Source organism: Labeo rohita, chromosome 22 (genome assembly GCF_022985175.1).
Source record: "Labeo rohita strain BAU-BD-2019 chromosome 22, IGBB_LRoh.1.0, whole genome shotgun sequence".
Lineage (NCBI taxonomy): Eukaryota > Metazoa > Chordata > Actinopteri > Cypriniformes > Cyprinidae > Labeo > Labeo rohita.
In genome coordinates this window covers 31,555,664-31,581,527 of record NC_066890.1, presented here as the reverse complement: position 1 = coordinate 31,581,527, position 25,864 = coordinate 31,555,664, and the positions used below count along the sequence as shown (strand labels likewise).

The window sequence follows — 25,864 nt, the reverse complement described above, 5'->3', positions numbered from 1 at the left end:
CTTACTTGCAAGATCCACTTTCCTGTAGAGCTTCGCTCTAACCTTAATCAAACACACCTGAGCATGCTAATTACTGTTTTCAGGATCATTAGAAAATCACAGATAGGTGCAAAGAGAGAAACTCTGCAGGAAAGTGGATCCCCCAAGCTAGATTTGAGAATCCTTGGCCTAGAGCATCACAACCTGCTAGTCAGGAATTCCTCAGGAAGGGTTACCAAGGTGACTCACCAACTTGTTTGCTGCTGTCTTTGGTCTTGAGGCGGACAATTTGGAGAATGCTAGTGTTGGTGACGTCAGCGACCACATCAGACACGCGCTTCCAAACACGGAGGAGAGCGCCACACAACATGTGATACTGTCGCAATCGAGTGCCCATTAAGCACTCATGACCCTCCTCTACCTTTTTGCACCTCCCGTTCCTGCAGAAAACACGCAGATGTTAGATTCTCTGAGCACAGTTTGGCTAGTACCAAGTCAGAAGTTGGGAAGGTCTTGTTTCTCACCAGTTAGCATGGCTACATTTCCTGAAGGAGAAAGTGAATTGGTTTTCCCAGCTATCCTGTGCCTCCTCCGGAGTGACCTGAAGCAAAGTACAAAACAATGTCTTAAACCTATAATGTCCACTAGATGGCAGCAGAGACATTTTTCACAGCAGCTTTTAGGAAGGTCTCCTTTGCTCTAATCCAGGGGTGGAGAGCTGCAGTCCCGCAGAGTTCAGCTTCAACCCTTATAAAAACTCACCTGCTATTAGCTCCCCAGTAACCCTCCAGACCTCAATTATCTTATTCAGGTATGTTTGATAAGGGTTGAAGCAAAACTCTCCAGGACCGACGTTCACCACCCCTGCTCTAATCAGTATATTTATGATGAAGAGTCTGAACACACCTTGCGGTATTTTTGTTGGAGGTTATCAAGGCTTTCCGTTTGGGCCTGCTTGCCGATGTTTGGTTTGTAGATGATCATGTTGCGCTCCTGGCCCTGCACAGCTAGCAGCACGCATGGATAGTTACCTCTCAACTGCAAACAAGACAGGCACAAACATGTTCAACCGCAGAGTCGACTACGGAAGAAACCTAATGACACATGAACCCTCCTTTACCCCTGAAGAAAAAGATTCTTCCAAGGAACCATCTTTCCTGTGCTACTAAAAGGAAACTACATGCAAATTTGAAAAGATTAGATATTGGTTTGCTCATATACTCACTTTATGGGATAAATAGAAGCCTTCTTCCGGGTTGTTGAGAGTTTGGACCTTCTGGAGGGCCTCCAACCATGGCATACCTCTATCTACACTTATCTGTGCAACGAAACAAACAGTTCTGTCAGATATAATGGTGGCAGACATGTCCACAATGGTTGGACTAGTGTCCAACAAGTCCTTGATCCCAAGGGAAAGGTCTCGCAGTGTGGTTTATTCTCGGTCAAGGAAAAACTTACGGTAACGGCTGTTAAACCAGTCTTCATTGCGTAAGCTCTCAAAATAAACTTTGCTCTTGGTGGAAGGGATGATTAGCATGTTTTGTAGTGGGTGTCATGCATGAAACTCATTGCGCCTTAGGCACATTTTCTAAGTTTAACCACTAAAGACCTGTTTTCTATGAACCTCCATATGTAAGAATTAGTGCAACTTCCTTGCAAAAAAACTGACCTTGTACAGGATAACTTGACCATCTTGAGGATTTCCCGCCGTCAGAAACTTCTCCTGCGTCTCCTCATAAATCTGATCATTCCCTGGCGCCAGATCTGAGAGAAAACAGATACCTGGTTGTCACCTAAGCAGATCGATGCAACTTCAAGTACCACATCAACAGAAGAAGTGCTGCTTACCCAGTATTCCCATATCGTATTTGCCTTCTTTCTTGTCCTTTTCGATCAAGTAGTCGAAATTGTCCGTAAAGTACTGGAAGAGGGAGTTTTGTTTGTGCACCTCCAGGCCTAGTATCCGGTTGAGGAACTTAGTGATGTTGCAGTCTGAAACAAAGAGTAGTCACATGATGTCAGGAGGTATGTGGATTAGCATATAAGGAAATGCGTCAAGTGCAATACGTCTCTTGTGGAAACCTTACCTTTTTCAGTGTTGATGCCCAAGCGCGACTGACTACATAGCATGCCTACGTCCATCATACCATGCTTCATGTCTAGGATTAAAAAGCATTGGTGTTTTTGGTGAGATCAAAGTTCTAGCTGATCTACATCTTAACACAATAAAGCACAAAACCTGTTTACCTCTGAAGAACATGGCGTCGCCACCAGGATATTCCTTTGGAGGGGAAACCTTGCTTTCGATCTGACCAAGAATTGCTTTGGTAATCTTATCTAGAGCTTTGGTGCCATACTATGAGAAACAGCCAGAACAGACCACGGGTTAGTCCATGAGTATTTTTAGCAGTGTCACTGTTCTATGTCAAAGAGTTACTCACTTTATTTTCAAAGTTGTATTTGCTCAGGTCTCTAGACTCTGTAGCCCTCCTGTCACCATGAGTCAGAGCTCCCTGTGAAAAGAAAAGACGTAGGTTCAAAATGTCAGGCCTTGAATCGAGTAGTGATTTGAACGTAAGTACTCTCATGTTGTTCCAAACCCGTTAGACATTCATTCATCTTCTGAAAACAAATGACTATATTTTTTAAGAAATCTGAGAGCTTTCTGAGCCTGCATAAACAGCAACGCAACTGACACACGTTCAAGGCCTAGAAATGTACTTTTGGCCCACAAAAGTATTCTCGCAGCTTCATAATATTTTGGTTGAACCACTGATGTCACATGGACTATTTTAACAATGTCCTTACTACCTTTGAAGGCCTTGAATGTGTCAATTGCGTTCCTGTCTATGCAGGGCCAGAAAGCTCTTGGATTTCATAAAAAAATATCTTAATTTGTGTTCCGAAGGTGAACGAAGGCCATACAAGTGTGGAACGACATGAGGGTGAGTAACTAATGACATTTTTGAGTGAACTATTGCCTAAACTTTAGACATGCAAAACCAACTAGGAGTTAGCATGTCAGGGACGCACCAAGCTCTCCAGCCTCTTTGCCACGATGGATGCAAATCGTCGCTCCCCTGCCAGTTCGGAGATTAAGAAGATGTACTCTGGTGCCGTGACTTGATTGGAACGATGAGTACGACCTGAGGAACAGAAAGTTTTATCAGTGAGTTGTTGTGGCACAGTAACACACTTGAGACTCTTTATGGGAAAAAGAGCGACATGATTGATGACAAGATTAGAGGTTGTGGCTGGGTGATGCAGGCGGAATTATTGACGCTCTGTTGGGGTGTTGACAGTGTAACCACTTTTCAGCAGCACTTGTGATCTAGCCTGAAGCTGACAGATTGTCCCACTTAGAGTAGATGAAATAACTGGTGCATGGGCACAAACTTAATAGGTAGGCATGAGGTAATGCTGCCTACTTACCAAACTGCTGGATAGCCCTGTCGGCACTCCAAGGCAGCTCCAGGGTCATGTGAACCCTCCGCCGCTGGTTCTTCACTCTTCTGTCAGCCTGAAGTGAGATCCCAGAACTGGCCGCTTCAGATATGATGGCTACCAACTGAGAGGAGTAAAGGAAAGTTTTACAGAATGCACCAAAGGAATCAGAGCTTAAGGTTGGAGATTTCCTTTCTGAGATTTACCTTCTCGCCATTCATGAAGCGATCTTTCTCTTTGATGTTGATTTGGTCGATAGTGTGGCCCTGCTCAGCACGAGACTCGTATCGGACACTGCCGTCGGGCCGACGCACCACTCGGCCTTTACGTCCCGTCATCTGGGTGGCACAGACACAAAGAATGTTTAGCGCTTGCACACAAGCTTGTTTTTAAGGTGTAACTATCCTTAGACCATTAGAATGAACACATAAAGTACCTCAGATACTTGTTCTGGACCTCCAAATTTATCAATGAGCTCATCCAGTGTGTTAAGAGGTAGTTCTTTTCCCAGCTCAGCGATTTTGTTGAGAAGCCCTTGTTTCATCTCCTCTAACCGTGCTGGGAGGATAAAAGCGAAAATCAATTGCTTTTGCTTACTTTAAAGGAGAAGTTCACTTCCAGAATAAAAATGTACAGATAATCATCCAAGTCATCCAAGATGTTCATGCCTTTCTTTCTTCAGTCGATAAGAAATTGTGTTTCTTGAGGAAAACATTTCTGGATTTTTCTCCATGTAGTGGACTTTAATGGTGCCCCCTAGTTTGAACTTCCAAAATGCAGTTTAAATGCAGCTTAAAGGGCTCTAAACAATGCCAGGTGGTGAAGAAGGGTCTTATCTAGCAAAACGATCGGCCATTTTCGAAACAAACTGACAATTTATATACTTTTTAACCTCAAATGCTTGTCTTGTCTAGCTCTGCGCGAACTCTGTTTTTTCCGGTTCAATAAAATTAGGGTATGTTGAAAAACTTCCTTATCGTTTTCTTCCCCAACTTCAGAATCATCCTACATCGCTGCAGAAGTACCGACCCAGTATTTACAAAGTGAACGTGCAAAGAAGATCAAACGCCCATTACAAAAAAGGTAAAACGGTGATATAGGATGATTTCGAAGTTGAATTAGAAAATGAGATGGGAGTTTTTCGACATACCCTAACTGTACTGACCCGGATTACACAGACTATGCACGCACATCGCAGAGACGAGACAAGACGAGCATTTGAGGTTGAAACGTATATAAATTGTCAATTTGTGTCAGCACCCATAGCCTTGTGGTTAGTGCATCGACACATAGTACAACTGCACTCACGGCGACCCGAGTTCGAATCCCGAGCCGATCCTGCTCCCTGCTCTCCTCCCATTACTTTCCTGTCAGCTCTCCACTGTCCTCTCACAATAAAGGTGTAAAAAGCCCATAAATATAACTTTAAAAAACAAAAAAATCAATTTGTTTCAAAAAGACCTATCTTCCTCTGGCTGGGATCGTTTAGAGCCCTTTGAAGCTGCATTTAAACTACATTTTGGAAGTTCAAACTTGGGGGCACAATAGAAGTCCACTATATGTAGATAATTCCTGAAATGTTTTCCTCAAGAAACATAATTTCTTTACAACTGAATAAAGACATTACCATCTTAAATGACAAAGGGGGAGTAAATTATCTGTAAATTTTTGTTCTGGAAGAAAAAATATGAGTTGCACCATGAACATACCCGCTTGGTAGCTGGTTTGATCGACAAAGATGACGTCGTCAGTGTTGTCTTGGACTGAGTCTGGCGAGGAGTTGGAGTCACTATCCATGGCGTCAGATTCAGTGCTGCTGTCATCGCTAATGTTGATTACTCCCGCTACTTCAGTACCGTGTCTGGGTTGCTTCGGCTGGCGTCCCCGTGGCTTACCTGCGTCAGAACGTCCAAACCATGAGGATAAAACCAAAGACTGCCGATATATAAACAGTGATGCTAAAGTGCAACCCAACTCACGTTTCCTCTTGTTCCCAGCCCCTTTTTCTCTCCTCTGCTTCTCTGATGGAAAGTGCTTACAGACGAGCGACTGAAACACACCCCTGAGAAAAACATCAAAAAGTCAATTTTCGTGTAATGGCCGATGACCTAGGGAAGTGGTTATTATCAGATGACACTAGGTTTCAGAATGATACAAGGCCTATGAGACGACCACACTAACACATATTGAGAAACCTTCCTATCATTGTGAAACTGCATGTGCACTACTCTGGAAAGACGACGTCATAAGGTGACCGTAAGGTTTCAATGATGCCCGAAATTCACTTACTCTGCAGCAGATACGAATCTGTCCAGGTGCCCGTCGTTTTCGTCAAGGACTTCTCTGGTTCGAGCCTCGCCTGTTGACTGTAGCCCTATCACGACACACTAGAGAGAGGAGAAGAAGTGTAAAATGCCTATAGCAGGAAATAATTGTTAGAGAGAGTTTAGGGTCACTGATTAACTGACCTTTCCAGCTTCCAACTCCTTTTTGGCCAGCTGCACCAGGCAGCGCACCTTCGCGGCGATGCAGAGGTATTTAAAGAAACGCTGGTGGGATGACCAAAACTGGCCCCACAGGGACTTCCTGGAGCTCATGCAGAGTTCATCAGCGGCCTGCATGAACACGGCTAAAGCTTCCGCCCACTGCAAAGGAGATATGAGATATGCATATCAGATATATGTCAGATACATCAAAGTAACCCATTTACAGGCCAGTTTAGATACTTGACATACTGTCCTGTTTGAAAGTAGTAAGTCATATACACCTAGGATGGCTTGAGGGTGAGTAATTGTCAATTTTTGGGTGAACTATCCCTTTAAAGTAGAAGTAAGAACAAGTAGGAGTCGTGACTCACAAGTTTAGCAGCTTTGTTGTACACAAGTTTGAAATCATCATCCAAGCTGATCTCTTCTATGCGGAATGAGACTCCTGAGAAGCTGAGTTGGCGTGCGATGTACATCCCGCTGACCTTCATATCCATTGCGACGATCTCCATGGCCCCCACGCCCCTATCGATGAAGATCACATATTCATAAAGGACTGTTTTCATATTTGTCAGCGAACAGGTTTGTGTTCTTCTACAAACCTCTTCTCAATGGTGTGGAGGAAGTCGTCGAAGGTTCTGAAGGGGGTTCCTTCTCCCCAGATGCCCAGACGGCTCATGTAGATCATGTTCTTTGGCTCTGAGGCACCTGTGGCGCTGGCGTACACCACTCTGGCCAACGGCAGCTTGTTCTGCAGATCCAGCACGGCTTTGCCCATCTTTGTGGATGTTGCATTTTTGGCTTTGTGGCATTCATCAAATATGATCTATGTTTGTGGTCAAGGATAAAACCTACTTCATTGTTCAACCTCATATTTTGCTGAGGATTGTGTAAAAAAAAACTTTTAAACAAAAATAAATTCTTGTAAAATGTATTTTACTATAAGAACTAAAAATTGTGTTAAACAAAATAACACTATGCTATAAATAATATAAAAAATAAATATATTAATATATTATATTAAATAAATAAATTACATATGTAACAAAAAATAAATAAAATACAACACTAACAACAGCAATATTCCTTTAAAAAAAGTAACAAAAAATGCTATACAATTTAAAATATAATATAATATAAAAATGGTACATATATTAGTATTATTAGAGATTTTTATACATAATAATTAATAATAATACAACATATTACAAATGTTTACTACACTGAAAATTATATTTTATAAAAATTTAAACAAAAAAGGTCATTTATTTAATATTTAATAATATATAAAATCTAACATTAATATAATTATAAATTGTTATAAATAGTAATAATAATACAAATGTTTTCCAGATTTATATTTCCTCTTCAATTTAATACAGAATTGTGATTAAATATTTAGATTTTAAAACATATATAATATTCAATATTATATTAATATTCAATAAATATTTTAATAATATATTAAAACATTTTAATATATTATCGTAAATTATTGTGAACATTGAATTTTTAATATTGCTTTAAAATTGCCAACAACATATATTTCACAAGGGGCAACACATAATTCGAAAACCCCTGCCAGCAATATTTATTTTATGCACACAGAAGGCAAAGGATACAACTCCATCAAAACCTGGCTCACACCAGTCTAGGATCTGCTTCAGACGTGTTCGGAGTTGGCCGCCTGCCTGACTCTCCCCAATTAGTGCCGAGTAGGTCGCAAACAGGACCCCTTCTGAGGTAGCTGTGTCTCCGTACTTTATCTGCATGGAAAAAAATTACAGTTAGCCACGTCGAAAAGAGCTACGGGGAAAGTCTGTGAGAATGCACTACACTGGAAACGTGATCTCCGTTAACAGTGCTGCCATATTAAGCCGCACAGTAATAGTGACCTTATTCAAGGCATGCACTTGTATATTGGGTGCACCGATGTCTTGGAGATCTCTCTCTGCGTCATATTTCAGGTCATTGGAGACGCTGAACCTGGAGGAGAGATGAGGAGGATGAGGCAACCGATCTAAAGTCTGCGTTTGATTGTGGAGTGAACGGTGTGAGTTTTGCAGGGCCTGATGGATCTGGAGATCGCTTACCATAGTGCTTTCTTCCTTCCCTTTAAGTAGTTTTCTAGAATGATGCCAGCCACTGTGCGGCCTTTGCCCACTCCGGCGCCGTCCCCTATGAGGAAACCGGCCCGCTGGTTGTTCTGCAGAATCACTTCGTGTTGCTGTATAAAGAAGTGTTAAAAAAAAAAGGAGTCAATATTAATGGCCTGTTAATGACGATGAAAATATTTGCAAACAGTCTGATGCTGAATTTACTATGTATTTATGATGGAACTGAACAGTGAGATTATGACTGAACTGAGAAGTGTATAACTTTTAAAATGTAATATAAATTATAAGTATAAAATAAAAAAATATTTGAACATTTGAAGATGCCATGAAATTCATTATATTTAGCATTAATTACAGTCTCAGAGGGTTGTTTTTTTGGTAAATAATGTTGGTTATAAAAGTTTTGACAGACAAATATAGTTGGGAAACACTGCCTTAATGAACTGTGCAGAATAAAGGTCATTTTATTTTATAAAATAAAATATAAAAAAATATTATTAAAATAAAACAATAAATAATAAAAAATAAATAACACAATAAAACATAAGTAAATAAGTAAAAGAAAAAACTAGTACTAATTGTTTAGGTCCTGCTTTAATTTTGTATAAATAAATAAATACAAAATCAAAGCAGGATCTAAACAAGTTCTTTCTAGATAGCCTCAAAATAATACAATAAATAAATTAAAAAAAAAAAAACTTAAATGAAACAAACAAACAAACAAACAAATAATGCAGGAGCTGAGTAATTTAAAAATAGGTTTAGAGTTAAACAATAAACAAAAAAAAAGACAAATAATACAATAAATAAAGCAAAGCCAAAAATTATGCATGATCTAAACAATTACAAAATATGTTTGTAAATAGCCTCTAAATAAATAAAATAAATAAAAACATATAAAGAAAAAGAAAATCTAATACAAAAAAATAAAGACTAAAAAAAGACAAAATAAAATAAATCAGGAACAGAGCAAGTTAAAAATAGGCTCAGAGTTAAACAATAAATAAAAACAAAATATACATATAATACAACAAATAAAACCAGAAACAAATAAACAATTATGAAGGATCTAAACAATTTAATATTTGTAAATAGCCTCTAAATAAATAAGTAAATATAGCAGGAAATAAGCAGTTTAAAAATAGGCTCAATGTTAATAAATAAAACCAAAGTATTAAAATAATACAATAAATAAAACAAATAAAGCAAAAATAAACAAACGATTATGCAGGATCTAAAAAAATGTGACAAATGTTTGTAAATGGCCTCTAAATAAATAAAATAAGTAGATAAAGCAGGAATTGAAGAATTTAAAAATAGGCTCAGAATTAAACATTAAATAATAATATAAAATATACTAATAGTACAATAAATAAAACAAATAAACCCAAACAATTATGCAGGATCTAAACTAATTTTAAAAAAGGTTTGTAAATAGCCTCTAAATAAAAAATAAATAAATCAGCAATTTAAAAAAAGGGCTCAGGGTTAAACAAATAAAAAAAGTAAAAAAAAAAAAAAAATGATGAAGGATCTAAACAATTTAAAAAATGTTTGTAAATAATCTCTAAATAAATAAAATAAATCAGGAACTGAGCAATTTAAAAAAGGACTCAGGGTTAAACAAACAAAAACAAAGTAAAAAAAAAAAAATGAAGGATCTAAACAATTTAAAAAATGTTTGTAAATAGCCTCCAAACAAACAAACAAATAAATAAATCAGGAACTTAGCATTTCAAAAATATGTAAACAATTAAAAATGCTTGTAAATAGCGTCTCAATAAAACAAACAACCAAATAAATAAATATTTTTTAAACAAATGTAGAAGGGTGTTTTGTTCAGTCTGTTATTTTCTTTTAAGGTTTTGTTGTGCATGTTGTTTGACTAAGTGGGAGAAGAAAGATAAAGCTGGCCAGGGGTACCTGGCAGGCGTAGATAATGGCCTCCAGCTGCAAGGCAGAGAGCAGGCCGTTCTTTATGGTGGTCTCTGGGATGGACAGGGTGTAGGTGATATCTGGAGGAGGTACGCTGGATAAAGTGTTGGTCTCCACCACTCGGTCAGGATGGGATATTCCTATCTTGGCTGAGAGAGCGAAACCAGAATGAATCTTCCAGTATGACACAAACAGCCATAAAATGTGTGCATAAAAGCAACGCTCACATTTAGAGGGCCTGTAGTCTGCATAGGTGTCAACATGGCCCAGCTCTTCTGTCTCCTCCACCTCGACTTCCTCTTCCTCTTCTGGCTGTGTTTGGGGTCTCTGTGTAATCACGTGATGAGATAGAGAAGAAAAACAGAAAGAGAAAGACATTACAGACACATTAAAATCTCATGTACATTTAATTAAAATATATATATATAGTTTTATTTTAAATGATTTATTTAAATATTTAAAAAAATATATTTTTTGCTGCAAATGTTTTTCTAAAAATATATGCCATTTAATAATATATTTTAAAATTTTTATGACTATTATTATCATCATTATTAAAAACAATGAACAATTCGGGAGTTACCTGATAACCTCCTATAGGTGGTGTATTAATGATAGCAGTGATGTCATCCAACGAGTTTAAACCCTGAAACCTGTTAGAATTCAACTGAGGAGGAAAACGGAAACAATAGAGAGTGAAAGAAAAAGTTAAACCCAACAAAAATATCACATGCTTTACAATCAGAGCAGGAACAAAGGTTCAGTTCACGGGGTGTGTCAATCACAGGTGTGGTTTCTCGTATTGCGGAAATAATATTCAGCACAAATGCCAAAAACTACAGCATTTGGAATAAGCGTGTGTGTGTGTGTTTGTATGCTGTCAATAATTAGCCTCACCTCTTGGACCGATGCTGGTGTTTTGATGTCCCATATCGTGGGCACGTTGGGAGGCATGTCAGTACTGATTAAGTTATTAACGGTGTATTCGGATAAAGAGTCAGTCGGAGGAGAGAAGATCGACAGATCATCCAGACAAGAGAGGTCCTGAAAGAAAAGAAAAAAAAAACATTATTTTACTTGTTGACCTGGTTCAAAGTGCTAAAAAAGGTTATGGAGAAAAAAAGCGTGGTCACTTTAAGAACTTCTTAAAGGGACAGTCCACCAAAAAATGCAAAATACTCTCTCATTTAGTTTCAAAACCTCTAAGAGTTTCGTTCATCTTCGGAACACAAATTAAGATATTTTCGCTGAAATCCGACGGCTTTCTGACCATGTTGGACATCGTTAAAATACTCCACGTGACATCAGCGGTTTAACCGTACTGATATAAAGCTACGAGAATCTTTTTGTGTGCAAAGAAAAAAAAAAAAAACGACGACTTTATTTAATTTCTTCTGTGTCCACTCTTCAATGTTAGTTCCAAAACAGTGGACCAATCAGAAGACCACGGAGGCGGGGCTAACATTGCAAGCTTTTGTTTACAGTAACAGGTCACCATGGCAACTTTGTATCTGATGGCAACATGGGCGTTTTTAAAACTGCGTCTCGCGTTTTAGGCCTTGTTTACACTTGTGCGTTTTCGTTTTAAAATGCCGTTTTATAATGAAAACCATCCTCGTCTACACTGGTGTTTCAGAAACGATCTCTCATGTACACTAACAACTGAAAACGCACGTCACATGACCATTCAGTCTGCATACGTCATCAACGATGTTTTAATTTAAGAGAAGTAACTATAATAAAACTGACTGGTATTCGTTGGGGTGAAAAAACAAACAGTAATTTTTTTATGTTTAATGGTTAACGGTTATTTTTCTTAAATGAACCTCCGAAATGAGACGCAACAATGAGCATGATGTTATTATTTACACTGTCGTCAAGGTTACGCAGAGCGAACGTGGACAGCCACGCCATCGTTTTCAAAACTCTCCGTTTTGGTCCGTTTACACTGAAACGCAACCCCAGAGTTTTTAAACTAAAATGCGGTCTGCAGTGTTTTTGAAAGTCTTCGTTTTCGAGGGTCGAAAATGCAGAGTAGTGTAAATGTCAGGCGTAACCGTAGCAAAAGTTATGCATATTTACGTAAATGATCCGCACTCGCTTAATCTTCTTAATGATTGACAATTATTATTGTTTAGCAACAGAGCATACAGATGTTTTGGCAACAAGCCTTCCTCATTGACTCATATAACATTTCCCACATCAGTTTAGAAACAAAAAAAAGTTATGCGTTTTAAAACGAAAATGCGCTTGTGTAAACATAGCCTTAGATGCAAAAATGTGTTCTGTTTGAATTGCCAGCAAGAACCTAGCATAAATACTTAAGCAGGGCAAAGAAAAAAACAACAAAAATTGTTCATTAATCGTAATTGAGGTAAAACTTTTTTGATTTTAGGTCATATCATCCAGTCCTAATGCACGATGTACTTCGTAAACATCTGAAGATTTCGACAGAAAGGATTACTTGCAATTTTTTTGCCCTGCTTTACTTATTTGAATCAGAAAATACATATGATAAACTAAGAGATATGGACGTTCTGCGTCAAAATGCCAGCTCCTGTGTCAGCAGCACCACATCCATGCGTCGTGATATTTCCGTAATATTTTTGTTTAAAATTTTTGTATGCGTTTTTTTTGTGTTTGTCAAAATTCGCACGCGCTGAACATCAAGGTGGCTCAGAATTGTTAAAACACCTCTCAAAATGCTTGCTACAAATGCAAATAACGCAGAAAATTTTAACCCGATCTGAATTTTTATGATGGACGAAAGTTTTGGTAGCAGTGTGTAAACGTGATTGACGCTTGAGGTTGTACTTATTTTTTAACGTGCAAAAATTTCGACTAGAATGTCAGACATGGAAAAGAAGAAATTGTTAAGTCGTTATTTTTGTTTTCTTTACTCAAAAAGTATTCTCGTAACTTCATAATATTACAGTTGAACCACATGGATTATTTTAATGATGTCCTTACTACCTTTCTGGGCTTTGAACATGGTGGTCGCGTTGCCCTCTATGCAGCTCTCGGATTTCATCAAAAATATTTTCATTTGTGTTCCGAAAATGTACGAAGATCTTACGGGTTTGGAATGACATGAGGGTGAGTAATTAACGCCAGAATTTGCATTTTTGGGTGAACTTTCCCTTTAAGATTCATCTGGTTTTACTATAAAGAACCAGATTAGAGATAGCAGTGAAATATATACCCAGTAAATACACCCTGAACCACTGAACCCGCAATCTAATTAAGACACAGAGCAGATGAAGTGCAGATGGTACGTCACACGCAACACCACAGCATTAGGCTTTGGCTGTGAAGGACAATGCACTCAACTAATCAGAGGCTTTTGTAGTAAAAGATTGCATGTGTACGCTAGTGGAATGTATGAGGGATCCGAAGGGGCTTGGGATGCCAAGATTTTCAAAGAACTCTTCACTGTTCGAGGAAAACCAGCGAGTGGTAAACAAGCAGGAACTGGAGGGTGGCCAGGGCCCGTGGTATTCGATCCATTAATAGAAGCCATTTTTCAGTATTAAGAAGAAAAGGGAGTGAGATTGAGGTCGACCTCATAATGAGCTGTTTACAATCTAAAATATATTTCAATTCAGGATTGTACTGATATAATCATAAATCACAATGTTTTGGAACCTTTTTATTCTTTGTGTATAAAAGCTGTTATCAGAGGTTCTAGGAAACATGACTTTTCGCAATATGGAAGGCGTGTGTGTTTGTGATTTTAGTTGGGTCACAGCAGTATCGTACCGTGAGAGCTTGATTGCGAGCTCTTTCAGATAAAAGGTTTAAAAAACAAAAAGCACGCTAGGTTTGTTAGAGGCCACAAATTCAAAGTCATTGTACTTCCTCTATTCTTGATTATGGAGATAATAAATGCAGATTAAAAGCAGCGACATGAAACAGAGTGGAAAACTCAGCCATCATGCATCATTTCTTTCTTATCTAAGATCTCATCCATATCACAATTTGTTTTTTTAATTTTTCATTTAAAAAAAAAAACTGTGTATTACTTCATATATTTACACACACGAGTGTATGTGCATGTGTGTGTGTGTGCATAAACATTTTTACACACAAAATATTTACATATTTATTTATTTTGTTAAATATAATTTGTAATAAATATTTGTATTGTAATGACCATATTGACCTTATTATTTCATATATTTACACACAAACACACATATACTGTATATATAGACATTATATGTAGTATATAGTTATATTAAGTAATGTTTTTAGAATAAATTGATTTACATATTTCATGTAAATTATAATAATTACACACACACACACACACACACACACATAAATCATTTATTAATACCCTTAAAAAATGTAATTTGGACATTAAATAATGTATATTGTTGAATATAAACATTATACATTATATGTAATATTTACATTATTTACATATTTTATATTAATCTGTTATATTATATATGTATACCTTTTAATTTTCACATTTAAAAGAACTTGTATGTGTTTACTTTAAACTGTAAATTTTACATTTAATTTTTTATTTTTTTAATTCTCTTTTAAAAGTAGTGCTGGGCAATGATTATTCATGATTAATCGCATCCAAAATAAAAGTTTTTGTTTATATAATGTATGTGTGTGTATTTATTTTGTATAGATAGACACACACATTCAGTATACACTTTATATAAAGTATATAAAATATTTCATATCTAACATTTTTCTTAAATATCTTCATGCATGTGCGTGTACATATATATATATATATATATATATATATATATATATAATAAATATACACAGTACGCACACATATATTATGTACACAAAAACTTTTATTCTGGATGCAATTAATCATTGCCCAGCACTATTTAAAGGATAAATCATTCAAATTTCTAATAATAACCTTGAAAATGTTAGTTTGCCAACTAATTCCAACTAATAGAAACTTTTCTAAAATTGAAATGCTGCCATTTATTGAAGCAGTGTGAACCTAGACTTCATTACAAGTCTAGGCCTAATTCATACCATAATAACTTGATTGTTTAAGCAACAGTCTGTTCCTGTCTCCAGGCAGTGGTTAAGTTGTCTTTCCGCATTCAAATGATGTTGCTCATTGATTTCATTGTGCTGGGAAGGATGAAGTGCTTGTGGAACACAGAATGACTTGACAACAGACAAAAACACATTTATGCCCATATATAGACTGGCAACATTCCATCAGGGACCTGATATAGACCCATCTCAGCACTGAATCCACTCCTACTGAAAACTCAGGAAGCGCTGGATTCAGGAGTAAAAATGCTGCCAGAACCATCAGCAGGGGGGGAATCTGAAACCTGAGGTCGCAACCTGCCCATTTTATGCTGATCAAACAGCTGCGGTCGCGTTTTGCTGTCAGAATCATGTTGTAACGTATTTTAAGCTTGCTTTGATCTTTTGAGGACACATTTGCAGAGCGTTGCCAAACAGAACAAAGAAATCCCAGAAGTCAACTTGATTCCAATAAGCGAACAAAAAAAAAAAACTGTTCTGTAATTCTCTAAGGGGAATGACTTTGGATATTGTTTAGCAAACGGCAACGGCATAATTTGACTTTGTACATTCTCGGGCAAACCACAAGGAACAAGGCGAGACTTCCTGGAAGGCCAGGCCGCCTCCTCTCTCCACTCCTTTTCTCCACTGCTGAGCCAGCAAACAGGGATTCCCCCGCTTCAGGATGACGGAGTGCCATCGGATTGATGAAAGTTATTAATATTTCACTTTCCCTGAAATGTATTTGCTTAAACGGAACGTCAAAGCAAAACAAGCTGACTTTTTCATTTGTTAGCAAAGATGTTGAGAAAAAAAAGGAAGGAAACTAACAAATGAGAAACATTTAAACAGATCATTTTTTTTTCCTTTTTGAGAGATTTATGATGAACGTGAATATAAATGTACACGCAGGAAAATGAACAAAAAGCAACTCATTACTCCCACTACCAAGTGACCTTATGTGAACTCAGTGACCTCGAATGAATGAGACCATCTTTTGTTCCTGAGCGAGACGGTGGATATCTGCCAGATTAAATTGAGCCTTTTTATGATCACGAGGTAAAAATGCCTGCAAATAAACACAGTAACAGTTCAACCCTCAAGGTTTGAGGGTCATTATCCAATCCTCCCAGTGAAATACATCATTGTTCTGTGGTTTCTTTGATCCTTCGTTATACTTATGCAAGTCTGTAAAATATATTTTTTAACAAATTTCATCATGGTAAATTTGAGTCTTTGCACCATGCACATAAAACCTTCACCAGTGACACCATGCAGTGTAAAATTTCCATAAGGAAAACCTTGTAATGCAATCATTTACAATATGCAAAACAGTGCAACCTACCAGCAAGTGACTTATTAAATGCTGCTTTTGTTGTTAAATACTTCACAGTCAAAAATTCTTCTCAAAACAATATTAGCTGTTAATATCAAATTTAATTTGTACTGTCTCTTCATTGTTTAAATTGCTCAATTTAATTTTAAATCCTACAGGCAGAGCAAGTAATGATGGTTTTATTTGAACACTGAAGGATTTGTTCACTCCTGAATTAAATATTTCATAATAATTTAGTCACCCCATGTCATCCAAGATGTTCATGTCTTTCTTCAGTCGAAAAAGAAATGAAGGTTTTTGAGCAAAACATTCCAGGATTTTTCTCCATATAGTGGACTTCAATGGGGATCAACGGGTTGAAGGTTCAAACTGCAGTTTCAATGCAGCTTCAAAGGGATCTACACAATCCCACACAAGGAATAAGGGTCTTATCTAGCGATGTCGTTTTCTAAAAAATTAAAACATGTATACTTTTTAACCACAAATGCTCTTCTTGCACTAGCTCTGCGACGCAGACTTCACACATTAAGTAATCACGTTGAAAAGTCACACTTGGTTAGTTCCTCGTCATCTCATTTTCATTTTCATCTCATTTTCTCCTCCAACTTCAAAACCGTCCAACATCGTTGTTTTACCTTTGCACATTCGCTTTGTAAACACTGAGTCAGTACTTCTGTCTACATCATGCATGACCTTTCCAACATGTGCGAAGTCAAGCTAGTGCAAGATGAGCATTTGTGGTTAAAATTAAATTTTTTTTTTAGAAAATTAGACCAATTGTTTTGCTAGGTAAGACCCTTATACCTTGGCTGGGATCATGTAGAGGCCTTTGAGGCTGCACTGGAATGTTTTCCTCAAAAACCTTATATTTTCCGACTGAAGAAAGAAAGACATGAACATGGTAATTTTAATGCTTTAAATCATTTGGGGATCAATGGAATATCACAGAAATAACTGATTAGTAAAGCATCAAAACAGTTGTTAACTGCAACCGCATGTGTAAGTATATTAATGCAGTCATAATGTTACTTCACTTCTGAATTTACAAGAGTCAATTCCATCCTAAATCCCACTGAGCAGGCTAACCTGAAGAAAAATTCTGCAACGCATCGACACTTTTCAGCCTTGTGAACAGACAATTTCAGTTCTGTCTGGTTTTTGGATGCGGTGCTCTGTAAAACCAAGGTTGCTTTGAAGACTGCTGAGGTGTCTGTTTGGGTTGGGGTGAACTGGGCAAAGATCGTAGAGTTTCCTAAAGCGCATTTTTTCCCATTCGGCAGGCGCCACTATGCATTGTCAGCATAAACATTCAACAACCAAAGGCTGGAAATGACATGAAAATGACAAAATATATCCTCTGTGCCAGTTATTCACAGTAGAAGAGCTTTGAAAATCATTGCCGGGGGGAAATGTAAACAGCCCCGGTAGAGATGAGTTGGCAACGCTCGTCTGTGGGGACCACCAGAAACGCATCATTTACTGTAAGCCTGCGTAAATGTTTCCTGTATGAAATATAAGGAAAAAGATGCACCTGCAAGACAAGCTGGTGGCCACACTCTGGTGTAAGATGAGTAAAGCTGGTGCGTACGAGTGAAAACACACACACAAACATCTCCTGACACTCCTGTACTGTAATAAAGCCTCATTATTACGACAATGTGTCAGGTTACACCACACCATGACACTTATTGAACCTTCCCAACCAGCATTGACGGGAAAACTGCAGATGAGCCCGAAGCGTCACTGCCAGATTATCAAGCTTCCTGATGTGTTTTATGTCCTATTTATTTTGTTTAGGGAGGAGGAAGACAAAGATCAAGGACAGAGATAAAAAAAAAAAGATGGCAAAGGAAAGGAGAAATAAAATTAAAGATGGAAAGAAAAAATAAACAGATATAAGGAAGAAAAAAATACAAGGAAGTAACATAGCAAACAAGCGAAAGAAAAATATGAACTCAGAGAAAGAACAACTGAAAGAAAGGTGGCGCATGACTGAAAGAAAGATGGCAAACGTTTGTACAAAAGGAAGCAGGCAAACAGAAAGAAAGAAAAAAAACAGGCAAACGGCCGAAAGAAAGAAAACACGTCACACAGAATAAAAACTGACAAATGAAAGAGGAAATGTACTACAAGAAAGTGGTCAAACACAGATAAAGAAAGAAAGAAAGAAACAAATAAAAAGAGCTGGAAGGACAAACAAACAAAAAGACCAAACAAATAATGGAAAGACAGAAAGGAAGAAATAACAGATAAATGGACAAAAAGAAAGGACAAACAAAAGAACAAACAGATCAAAAAGTGAAAAAAAGACGGTCAAAGATTAACCCAAAGAAAGAGAGAACAAATTCAAAAAACAGACAAACAAAATGGACAAATGGAAGAATGGACAAACGGAACAGATGAATGAAAGAATGGACAAACTAAACAGACAAATTAAAGAATGGTCAAAAGAAACCGATGAATGGAAGAATGGACAAACTAAACAGACATAAAAGAACAGACAAACGAAACAGACAAATGATAGAATGGACAAACAAAAGACAAATGACAGAATGGTCAAAAGAAACAGACAAATGGAAGAATGGACAAATGAAACAGACGAATGGAAGAATGGACAAACAAAACAGACAAATAAAAGAATGGACAAACAAAAGACAAATGAAGAATGGACAAACAAAGCAGACAAATGAAAGAATGGACAGACGAAACACACAAATGAAAGAATGGACAAATGAAACAGACAACTGGAAAAATAGACAAGTAAAACAGACAAAAAAGAGTGGACAAATTAAACAGGCAAATGAAAGAATGGTCAAAAGAAACAGACAAATCGAAGAATGGACAAACGAAACAGACAAAAGAATATACAAACGGAACAGGCAAATGAAAGAACCGACAAATAAAGCAGACAAATAAAAGAATAGACAAACAAAAGACAAATGAAGAATGGACAAACGAAAGAGCAGATGAACAATGACTAGCCTAAAGAAATATACAACAAATTAAAAAAAGAATAGACAAATTTAAGAGTGGACAAACAAAAATACAGACAAACAAAAGGACAGATGAACAGTGGCAAACCTAAAGAGAGAACAGACCAACTAAAACAAAATGGACAAATGAAACCTACAAATAAAAGAACAGACAGATGAAAGAACAGATAACTAACCTAAAGAGAGATGAGATAAATAAAAAAAAAAAAAAAAAAAAAAAAAAAAAAAAGAAGGGACAAACAAATGACAGACAAATTAAAAAATGGACAAACAAAACAAATAACAAACGAAAGACCTAAAACAAACAATGGCAAACCTACAAAAAAGAGAACAGACCATTTTTAAAAAATGGACAAATGAAATAATACACAAGTGAAAGAGCACACAAATTAAAGAGTAGACAAAAAAGGACAAACAAAAGCACACAAGTGAAAAAAAGAACCGAAACAAACAAAGGTGAAGAAAAAAGAAAGGTTCAAGAAGGAAATCTGAATGCAAGGAAGATGTGGTGCATGTCATGCAGAGCTGCAGGTCGTCGGTTTGGGAAGCGAAGACTCATTGTGCCTTAACAGCACTTTACATCACACTGTTCCCGTAAAACACGAGCGTCGCCCTGCCTCAGGCCCAAAATAGAGACCCAAACCCCTCAGATAACAGACAAATCATGATGACCGGAATAAAGGGAAGTGTCCTCCAGAGCAAACTCACGCAACTCAGGACATTCTCATCTCAAATTCATTCAGCGACTATGAGATTTGTGTGTGCACAACAAAAAAAAATATATGTGCAAAAATCATGTCAAATTTCAAAACCTTTTGCTGTGGTTCATCCACTTCCTGAGATTGATGCAATCATTAGTGCTTTTTAACAGCAAAAAGGAGATTTAAAAATGCAAACGCTAATGCAGAATGAGCTCATGCAAAAACAGCAATAATACAAAATTACGCCAAATCCAAGAATCACCTGCGTCCACCTCTTACTGGAAACCAGCTTTCTGGCTTGTCACGCTTATTGCTGCCAGTCAGCTTTTGCAACCAGAATGATGTTCCAAAATGCAGAACTGAACGCAGTTTCAATCTAGAACCTGTCATTTATTAAAAAAAAAATAGAAATAAAAATAAAATGCTTTAAAAAAAGCTATTTTTAAGTTAAAAACACATTCAAAATATAATAAAAATACACTGCAAAATGGGATTTTATATATGTAAATATTTGTTATATTTATATATATTTTTTCATGATATATACATATATAAAATATACAATTTATATATTTATATAACTAAATAAAATAAAAATAAATACATATAATTGTATTTACTTATATACACATATAATGTAGCATATTATTTAAATACTATACATACATTTATATATTTTTATAAATAAAATAAAAAATAAAACGAAATCCTAAAAGAACTAGAAAACATTAAAATAATTAAAATCTGTTTTATATTAAATATATATTTAATATTTATATATACTACTTTGTGTAAATATATATATATATATATATATATAATGTTTCATATTATTTAAATATAATATATAAATATATAGTCATATAAGTGAATACAAAATAAATTCATATAAAAAGTACAAAATAAAAGGAATTTTAGTGAGAAAAAAATACATATACATATACAATGTAGCACATTATTTAAATATTATATATAATTTTACATATTTATAAGTAAATAAAAAAGTACAAAATAAAAGGCATTTTATTGAGAAAAAAATAAATTTACTTTATTATTTTATTTTATTAACTTATAAATATATACATAAAATAAATAATGCTGCATATTATTTAAAAATATATAAATGTATACATTTATACAAGTAAAAATGAAAAAATAAATACATAAATATAATTTAAAAAAAAAAACAAACTAAAAGGAATTTTACTGAGAAAAAACATACATAAAATTCTATGTATTTCTATCTTTTATTATTTAAAATACAGTCACACTGACAAGATGACTGCACACAAGTGCAAACAAAACCCCCACGATCAAACCAGCCTAAAGAACAGTAGTTTATAGAAAACTGACAGCTGTGCGACAGATCGCAGATGTTCAGACGCTACCAGAAGAGTGATGAGGAAATCATTTTCTTATCAGTTCAAGGAAATAATTTAAGAGAAACAAAGTAGAGCACAGCACAAGAAGCGTCTTGGGCAACCGAACCTGAATTTCTCATCTGTCAACCCCCCTAAACAAACTCCACAAAAACCTCATAGTAAAGAGATTTACGAGCTCTACCTTGGGCGGCGGACGTCCCAGCTGTGCATAAAACTTAGTCCAAAACTGCATGAGTGACATGGGTCCAGCCACTATCATTCACCTCCTGCAAACGGCAGCTCCTTTCCATGTGCTGGAGAAAGAACCGGCAAAGCTCAGAGCAGCTGCAACAACATTCCCAAAGCCGGAAAACAAAAAGGGCTCTCTCCTGCTGGGACACAACAGGTACGTTTCTAGGCTGCTCACAGACCCCCGTGCCCTTCCTAGCGAAAGAGGAGTGACAGGTATGTGCGTGGAGGTTTACTCATATTGATTGTGGTTTAGTTCCTCAATGCTAAAGGTGGTTGAGAGGGGAGGGGAGCCGAGCGAGGGGGAGGGGAGGGGAGGAGCTTTCAGGAAATGATGCTTTTGTTGGTAAGTGACTAGAGTTACTGGCAGTCAGGCCCTCTTTACAGTACATGGTGTAACTCAACCGCATTCGTAGTGTAAACAGTGCAGCGCTACGGTTCTCCAGAGCGCTGTGGCGGCTGCGCTGGATCTGTTTAACCCTGCCAGATCATTATTTAATCATTATTACGTTTAGTGGCTCCCAGCTGAGGCTCTGGCCTTTGCAGCACTTATGAATGGGAAACAATCAGGCCAGATGAGTTTCACGGCGACGTGGACGACTTAACGCGGCCGTTTGTTTTTATGACTCTTAGATGCCGAGTTCATTCGGCCGCCGTTGGCCGCTTTCCCGAAACGCATCAGGCTGGGATAAACAAACACCTGCCTGGGTTTCTTTTACCGAAACGAACGTCAGGCCGTCCAAGCGGGCCTACAAAGTGGTAATAGAAATCGATGGCTCGCGAGTAGCCCGCGACCACGACAGGACGGCGCCGTGATGTGGTGTGATTCAGTATTACGGAGATATCAGTAAACATGACTCACTGATTATTAGTCTAAATGATGGTTAATATGCTTGCACTGAGGGGGTGGGATGAGAAAGATGTGCCATTCATTTGCACAGGCAAAAAATCATGTGATTTTAATATCATGTGCAGCACTGGGTATCAGCAACTCACAATGCAGACGTTTAGTTTTTATGTTAAAAAAATAATGGTGCACACGCTTATTTTAGGGTTACTAGTCATCGTAAAATTGAATGCGAAACACATTAAAAAATCTGATGTTTAAAAACAATGAATGTATTATGAAAAAATAAATTCTAAAATAAAAAAAACATTTAAAATACAAAAAACCCACATACAATAAAAAAGTACACTGTAATATATTTATATATAGTGTTATGTATTATTAAATGTAGATAAACACAATACAAAAATAAGATTATTTAAAATTAGATTGTGCAATTAAAAAGGCATTTTCTGAAAGCTAAATTTAATGTGCAACTCTTAGAAACTTACATAAAAAATTTAAATAAAACATTGTTACAAAATAAAATTAAAATATTATGAAAAATTAAATTCTAAAAAAGAATAGATACAAAAAAATACAATATACTGTAAAATGTTTGTATTTAAATTTAATAATTTTATATTTGTATATATTTATATTTAGTATTATTTAATGTAGATAAATACAATGAAATAAATAAGCTGGTTTCAAATTAAATGATAAAATTCACTGATTCACTGTACAATTAAAAATTTACAAAAAAAAAGTACTAAATAAAATTAGTATATTATGAAAAATGTATTTCTAAAATGAAAATACATACAATAAAATCACATATAAATATACTATAAAATATTTGTATTTAAATACTTTTATTTTTAAATATATTTGTATATATTTATATTCAATACTGAATGTGCAGCTCTAGAAACACATCTAGAAACATATTAAAAAATAATAAAAAAGAAATATTTTGTTACAAAATCCAATTAATGTATTATAAAAATTAAATAAAAACACATTTGCTAAAAACACATCAATACTATGCAAAAATACATACACTGTACACTGTAAAATATTTGCATTTAATTTTTTTAATTTCTTTAAATGTAAAAACACATAAAAAGTACACAGTAAAAATTGTTACTGAAAAAAAAACTGAATTTTTTTAAAATACATTTATATATATAGTATTATCTCTGTATTATTTAACATAGATAAATACAATAAAATGATAAAATAGTTTTAAATTATTAAATAAAATTAGATTATGTATTTTAAAAATACATAAAAATATATACTACACTGTAAAATTTGTTACTGATAAAAAATTTGCAATTAAATATACTTCATCTTTAAATATATTTATATTTAGTATTACTTATGTATTATTTTATATAGATAACATAAAAATATAAAGTACACTGTAAATTTGGTTACTGAGAAAAAAATATTTGTTTATATTCAAAATTATTTAAACTAGTTTGAAAAAAAGATTGTTTTAAGAAATAAATAAAATATAAAATACACTGTAAATTTTGTTACTGAGTAAAAACTATTTGTATTTAAATATATTTTATCTTTAAATATATTTAGATATTTTTATATTTAGTAGTATTAAATGTTTACATTAAATTATAAAATAACATATCAAAATATAAAATATATTATATTTAAACATAATATTTAAATACATTTCATTTTAAAAAAATATATATTTAAAAAAATATTATATTTAGTATTTATTTACATAAATAAAAATGTTTTAAATTAAATTATAAAAATAGATTATACATTTGAAAAATACATAAAAATATGAAGTACACTAAAATTGTACGCAAATAAATATGGTTGTTTTAAATTAAATGATAAAAAATATACATTTAAAAAAAAACAAGAAAATGAAACTAATAAAAGCGCATGATACAATGTATATTTATATTCATTATTTTGTATTTTTATTGTTTAAAGTATTATTCATTAAAAACATATTTTTAAAAATTAAATAAAAAAATGAATATAATAAAATGTATATTATTCATAAAAATATTTGTCTATTTTTTTTCGATATTTATTATTATTTTGCACACACACATATATTTATAAACACAAACAGACATTCACAACAATCTGATATTCTTCTGAATAAAATGAAATTATGTAAGATGTGTAGGAAAAACGGCTTCCAGTTAAGTCGAAACGGTGTAGGTTAAACGAACGACTGTACATTTCCTCCGAAATCCACTTACAGCAACCTCCTACCTAAAACCGTTTGAGCACTTAAATCAATCTGTGCAAGCGCTTTAACTAGTTCAAGAAAAAAAAAAGCTTTCCAAAGACCCTCCCAGAGGCCCAGATGACGCTGCATGCACTACAAAACGTGCCTGTGACAGAAGTACGCAAATGCATGTAGGTCTGTGAGCTTTTGTGGTCGGCCTGCGGTTTCACGTTCTCTTGTGTTGTAGAGTTCAGGTTCACTTTTCCTTTAGTTTGCGAAACATCTTACGTGCTCATCAAAGCAAGTAAACCAAAAGGAATGTTTTCACTTGAGAAACAGATGAACAAATGAACACTTTAACTCGCTTCCTTCCTCTTTTACGAGCATCTCTGTAGCCAATCAGAAGCCAGATGCAGAGCTGGGCCAGAAAAAACAACTAAGAGCAACAATATTTACCAGATGCATTTGTAATGTAGCTTTAATTCATTACAAGATTGCTTACTGTCTCATGCATGAGCGTGAAGAGATTGGCAGTGCATTTTTTTTTAGAAGTGTCTCTTGAAGCGCTCGGCTGGGTTGAGTTAAGCGCCGTGCTTTTGCAGCTGCAAACTTATCAACAACCTCAGGCCAGGTGCATGACTGCAGTACATGTGACAGGTGACATTAGCATGTGTGCAAGCGAGAAACACCAGAAAAAAGCGAGAGAGAGAGAGAAAAAAAACTGATGCAAGATCGCTGTGTGATCCTTAACACCTCCTACCTGTGGTTTAATACAAAGCGAAAAGAAACACGTAAATACCTAAATGAATGTTAACAAAGCCTTGACAAAACTATTGTCAATGCATAGAAATTGTCCAGGTTATCATGTAACCTAAAAGTTTTTCGAATATGAATTTTTAAAATATGCATAAAATAAGTGCAAAACACACAATAAACAAATAAAAGAAAAAATGTTTATGTATAATTTGTCAAATATTAAAAACATATCTTTTATATATCTGTATTTTTATAGTTATGGATAATTTATTAAATAGAAATATATAAATATATTTTGTTTTTGTTTAATAATATATGTAATCATTAATTGTTATGGTTATTTTGATATAATAACTGTTATATTTAATAAAATATAATAAATATAAAAATATCATCATTTAATAAATACTGACATTATTTTTGTATCATTTTGTT

The 25,864-nt window shown here is 35.1% G+C and overlaps 1 protein-coding gene across 3 annotated transcripts in view; it reads right to left on the bottom strand.

Annotated features, from left to right (window-relative positions):
- The window catches only part of si:ch73-63e15.2 (protein strawberry notch homolog 2), a 70,900-nt gene that overhangs the window by 3,788 nt on the left and 41,248 nt on the right, over positions 1-25,864 (bottom strand). For 2 of the 3 annotated variants that reach the window (XM_051094281.1, XM_051094280.1), the window contains exons 5-30: positions 10,859-11,005; positions 10,545-10,628; positions 10,189-10,288; positions 9,950-10,110; positions 8,003-8,136; positions 7,805-7,895; positions 7,532-7,675; positions 6,512-6,735; positions 6,281-6,434; positions 5,892-6,068; positions 5,713-5,810; positions 5,403-5,485; positions 5,133-5,318; positions 3,860-3,981; positions 3,630-3,761; positions 3,412-3,547; positions 3,013-3,125; positions 2,421-2,492; positions 2,227-2,335; positions 2,067-2,138; positions 1,828-1,971; positions 1,649-1,743; positions 1,205-1,297; positions 886-1,017; positions 504-580; positions 229-419 (exon numbers count right to left, since the gene is read on the bottom strand). In XM_051094281.1, the coding sequence (XP_050950238.1) occupies positions 229-419; positions 504-580; positions 886-1,017; positions 1,205-1,297; positions 1,649-1,743; positions 1,828-1,971; positions 2,067-2,138; positions 2,227-2,335; positions 2,421-2,492; positions 3,013-3,125; positions 3,412-3,547; positions 3,630-3,761; positions 3,860-3,981; positions 5,133-5,318; positions 5,403-5,485; positions 5,713-5,810; positions 5,892-6,068; positions 6,281-6,434; positions 6,512-6,735; positions 7,532-7,675; positions 7,805-7,895; positions 8,003-8,136; positions 9,950-10,110; positions 10,189-10,288; positions 10,545-10,628; positions 10,859-11,005 (3,271 nt within the window). Of the gene's footprint in view, positions 1-228; positions 420-503; positions 581-885; positions 1,018-1,204; positions 1,298-1,648; positions 1,744-1,827; positions 1,972-2,066; positions 2,139-2,226; positions 2,336-2,420; positions 2,493-3,012; positions 3,126-3,411; positions 3,548-3,629; positions 3,762-3,859; positions 3,982-5,132; positions 5,319-5,402; positions 5,486-5,712; positions 5,811-5,891; positions 6,069-6,280; positions 6,435-6,511; positions 6,736-7,531; positions 7,676-7,804; positions 7,896-8,002; positions 8,137-9,949; positions 10,111-10,188; positions 10,289-10,544; positions 10,629-10,858; positions 11,006-21,579; positions 21,879-25,864 lie in introns of those variants that run through there. The other variant, XM_051094282.1, reaches the window with a different exon arrangement.